The sequence below is a fragment of the Chelon labrosus genome (assembly GCF_963514085.1).
Source record: "Chelon labrosus genome assembly, chromosome: 15".
Classification (NCBI taxonomy): domain Eukaryota; kingdom Metazoa; phylum Chordata; class Actinopteri; order Mugiliformes; family Mugilidae; genus Chelon; species Chelon labrosus.
In genome coordinates, this window is record NC_140348.1 from 14071247 (window position 1) to 14074799 (window position 3553).

At 41.8% G+C, this 3553-nt stretch overlaps 1 protein-coding gene across 1 annotated transcript in view; it reads right to left on the minus strand.

Moving 5' to 3' along the window:
* dlg5a (discs, large homolog 5a) overlaps positions 1-108 on the minus strand; it is a gene marked incomplete at its 5' end in the record, with an annotated part of 24524 nt that extends 24416 nt beyond the window's left edge. The window contains one exon of the mRNA XM_084561078.1: positions 9-108. Coding sequence (XP_084417204.1) covers positions 9-108 — 100 coding nt within the window. The remainder of the gene's footprint in view (positions 1-8) is intronic.
* Between the last annotated feature and the right edge of the window lie 3445 nt (positions 109-3553).

The window sequence follows — 3553 nt, forward strand, 5'->3', positions numbered from 1 at the left end:
CAGGGTACCGGAGACGATCAGCAGCTCGATCACTCGGTCCGCATCTGTTATGGACTCCAGTAAGTTCTGGTGGCACTGGTCTAGCAACTCTTTGTGCTTTGGCTCCATTGCTATCCGCCGTAGTTCCGTAGCTTCCCAGCTAACCCGGACGGCCAAGTGGATGTAATATCCTTCCCGATCAAAAGTACCGAGCGATTATTGAACTTAACTTACCGCGGCTTGCAGAAGTTCGCCGGAGCCACCACGGCATTAGGTTGCACGGGAGATCAATTTTTATAGCATATTGAAAAAGGCACAAGAAGCCATATTTGTTGCCCAAGGCTGTTGACTGCACTAAACAGCGATACATTTTCCCATCTTACTAACGTGTAGCAGCTGAGGTCGTTTTTTGCTTCCCTTCAGAGCACGCTTCGGCCGAGCACATTTTCCTCCTCCCGTGGATCATTTCACGAGCCCTCTGCCGACTCAACTGCCGGGGAAAAACTCACGTAACTCCGCCGCTGATCCCCAGTTACACTGTATCCTCCGCCATGTCTGAGCAACTCAGCAGCTGCTGCCCGCTGTCAATCAACGTTCCGTTCAGTGACCATACAAGGTAAAAGGGGGCGTGGCGTCGCCCCAAAACACACCCATTTCTTCAATGGGCGTACACATCATCCCGTAGTACGTCGACAATCCCAGCCGAGGGAAAAATGAGAATGGAGAGAATAATCGTGATGAAAATGTAGAATTACAATATTGACGTTTTGGTAAAGGTGAATAAAACAACGTTCATAGCAACAAAAATGAAAAAATATGTATTTTCTGTAGCCTGACAAGTCCAGTTGCCTTTTTAAACCTTTTTTTTTTTTGGATGACGGAAATGCAGTACTTGTTACTCAAGAAAATGTATTTGCCTTTAAAATGTACTGTACATTATCTACTGTACTTCACTGATTTAGATACTGAACGAGATAGAAAGCCATAAAATTAGCTTGTAAAATACATTATTAAACAGATTACCTACATACTTCCAAATGGAAAAGCGGCAAACATTTAATAATAATAATTAACCCTAACCCTATTATTATAATCGTTAAATAATAAGCATATAATAGTAATATATAGTATAGATATAAAATAGTATACCACCCACAAGTTATGTTTTCTCCATTATGAGTACTGCAGATGTAAAATATATTTAGTGTAAATACCAACAATGTTACACAACTCATTGTGTTTCTACAGTGCATGAGACTAATTATGTCATTAAAAATTATGTCAGCCTAATATAGACAAAAAAATAAAAAAAAACATTTAATATTTATCCCTGGTGTAACACTGACACATCATCAGATAAGCAGGACACTAGCAGTTGTCCTCGCTGACACCATTAAGCACTTTATTTTGAAAAATGTTAATGCAATGATAAAATAAATAAATAAATAAATACAGGAATTTTTACTCAGGCCTTGCATAATACTAGTGCCGTAGCCACAGGCTAATTCACCAAGCTGCACTGCAACCAATTTCAGTGTCTGTGTGGGACAAGATAGAGGAGGGCAGCACGCCCTTTGTGAACGTGTGAGCGGTACACGAGGGTGACAAATGAAATGTGTCTGTGAGTAGGATTTGTGAAATACAATGTGATGATGATGGATGCACTCTTGCTTCCCGGTCTGCAGCTGAATAAAGATTGTTGGCGCGGAGGCAGGCGTCTGCAGGCATACCTCTCAAACCGTGACCTTATTCATGCATGCGCTGCATCTCATTGTGACATGTACAACTCTCTCTTTCTCCCTCTCCCCCTCCTCTCTGTCTCTCTGCCATGCTGGCTCCATAGCTTGCGCAACCATGTGCTGTCCCTTCGGATGAAAAATTAATTACAATTCATTCATATCAAAGGGAAGCAGGTCCCTACTGCTGACACAGATTGGACGATTGTGTGTGTACCCTACTTCTGAGGACACACATCTGAACAGAGCGGACGGCCTGATGCTTTTTATCCCCCGGGGTATGGATGAGTTTATTATTTAGACAACCAGGGTGGTGCTTTCTTGCTGTCTGATAATTTACTGAAATATTATTGAACAACTTTGTTTATCAGACAGCCTAGATCAGGCCAGATGATAGTTCAATCTGTTATTGAAGAGACTGTCAACAAGCATGCCCATCAAACGTCCTTGTCTCAGACAGAAGAATTTACTGCCTGTCTGAATAGAGATTTAACCAAAGCAGTCTGGGCCAAAGATCAGCTTTATTATTCGCTCACACTTTTATTTACTGCGTCTGCATAATACTCCATCAGCAGCGGCGTATCTGTTGTATCTCTTTCCTGTGAGAATGCCTGAGAATATTAGTGCTCCCAAATTGTTGAATTTATGGCCAAAAGGGAAGTTTCTGTTAATGTAAAACCTTCTTACCCCACAATACATCTACAAGAGAATAACCCAATTGATTAGATCAGTCACAGTGGACACAGCCTTCGGTTAGCCTGTAACACGTGAGAGGTTTATGATCATAAAGATGTTAAAACTAAAATGATGGCAGGGACACGCTGAAACACTTTTCATTTAATTACCATCTAAAACTCATCTAATGATCTCTAAATTCTCTTCTCAAACCTGATGTAATCGCTTCCAAAAATTCAACTATCTAAAGCCCTCAAACCGTCTGTCATTACTCGTCTTTTTTAACATGATCAAAAATGATTCTTCCCGCATGGTTGTTACTTAAAGGTCCCCAGTGACTCTTACAGCACTGCAGGCATGGTAGACTTGTTTAATGTGACCAAGGCAGCTTTATGGAGGCCATCAATTCCACGGGCTCTCCCCCCTCCCTCCTCCTCACTTCGCGGCGTTATTGATCGTAGTGCAGTTAACTCACACCCTCTAGTGTAGCCAGCCAAGCACAGAGCCACGTCTTAACAGTCAAGTGTGTTCAACAGCATTTTAAGTGAAGCCAACAAGGCTTAATAAGGCGTCCAGAGCTGCTGGTGCAGCCACACATGTTGGCCTTTCACGCCTCCAGAAAAGAGAAATTATTTGTCTTTATTGATTGAGCAAAAGTCAATGCATTTAAGAGTCACCCACTGGTTTCGATCATTGATTGTAAGACTTTCAACACATTCAGTGTGGGAGAATCCGGATACTTGTTTTGAGGCCCATATAAATTTCAACTGTGACCGAGATTATTGATTAAATGCCATCACACAAACAATAATCCATATAAGATCTGCTTGTTGAAATTCACATTTTTGGTGTGGCTGCTGGGGAGGAAGAAGTGCCTTCACTGCCCTCTACTGGCAAACTGAGCCTCCTATCAAACACTAACGGCATCAAAATAGAGCAAATCTTGACAACTTTCAATTCATAATCAACTTCACAAGTCAGTCAAGACCCAATGAGCCAATTTAGGCTTGACAAGTTAATGAAACTCAATTACAAGCTGAGTGGCGCTCAAACATTTGCAAAAATCTGCGAGCATTATCTGTTTTATCCCCACTGTTACCCAACGTAACACGATTATCCGTGCGCGCAATGAAGGATTCTGATAGACAAGAGGGATGCATATA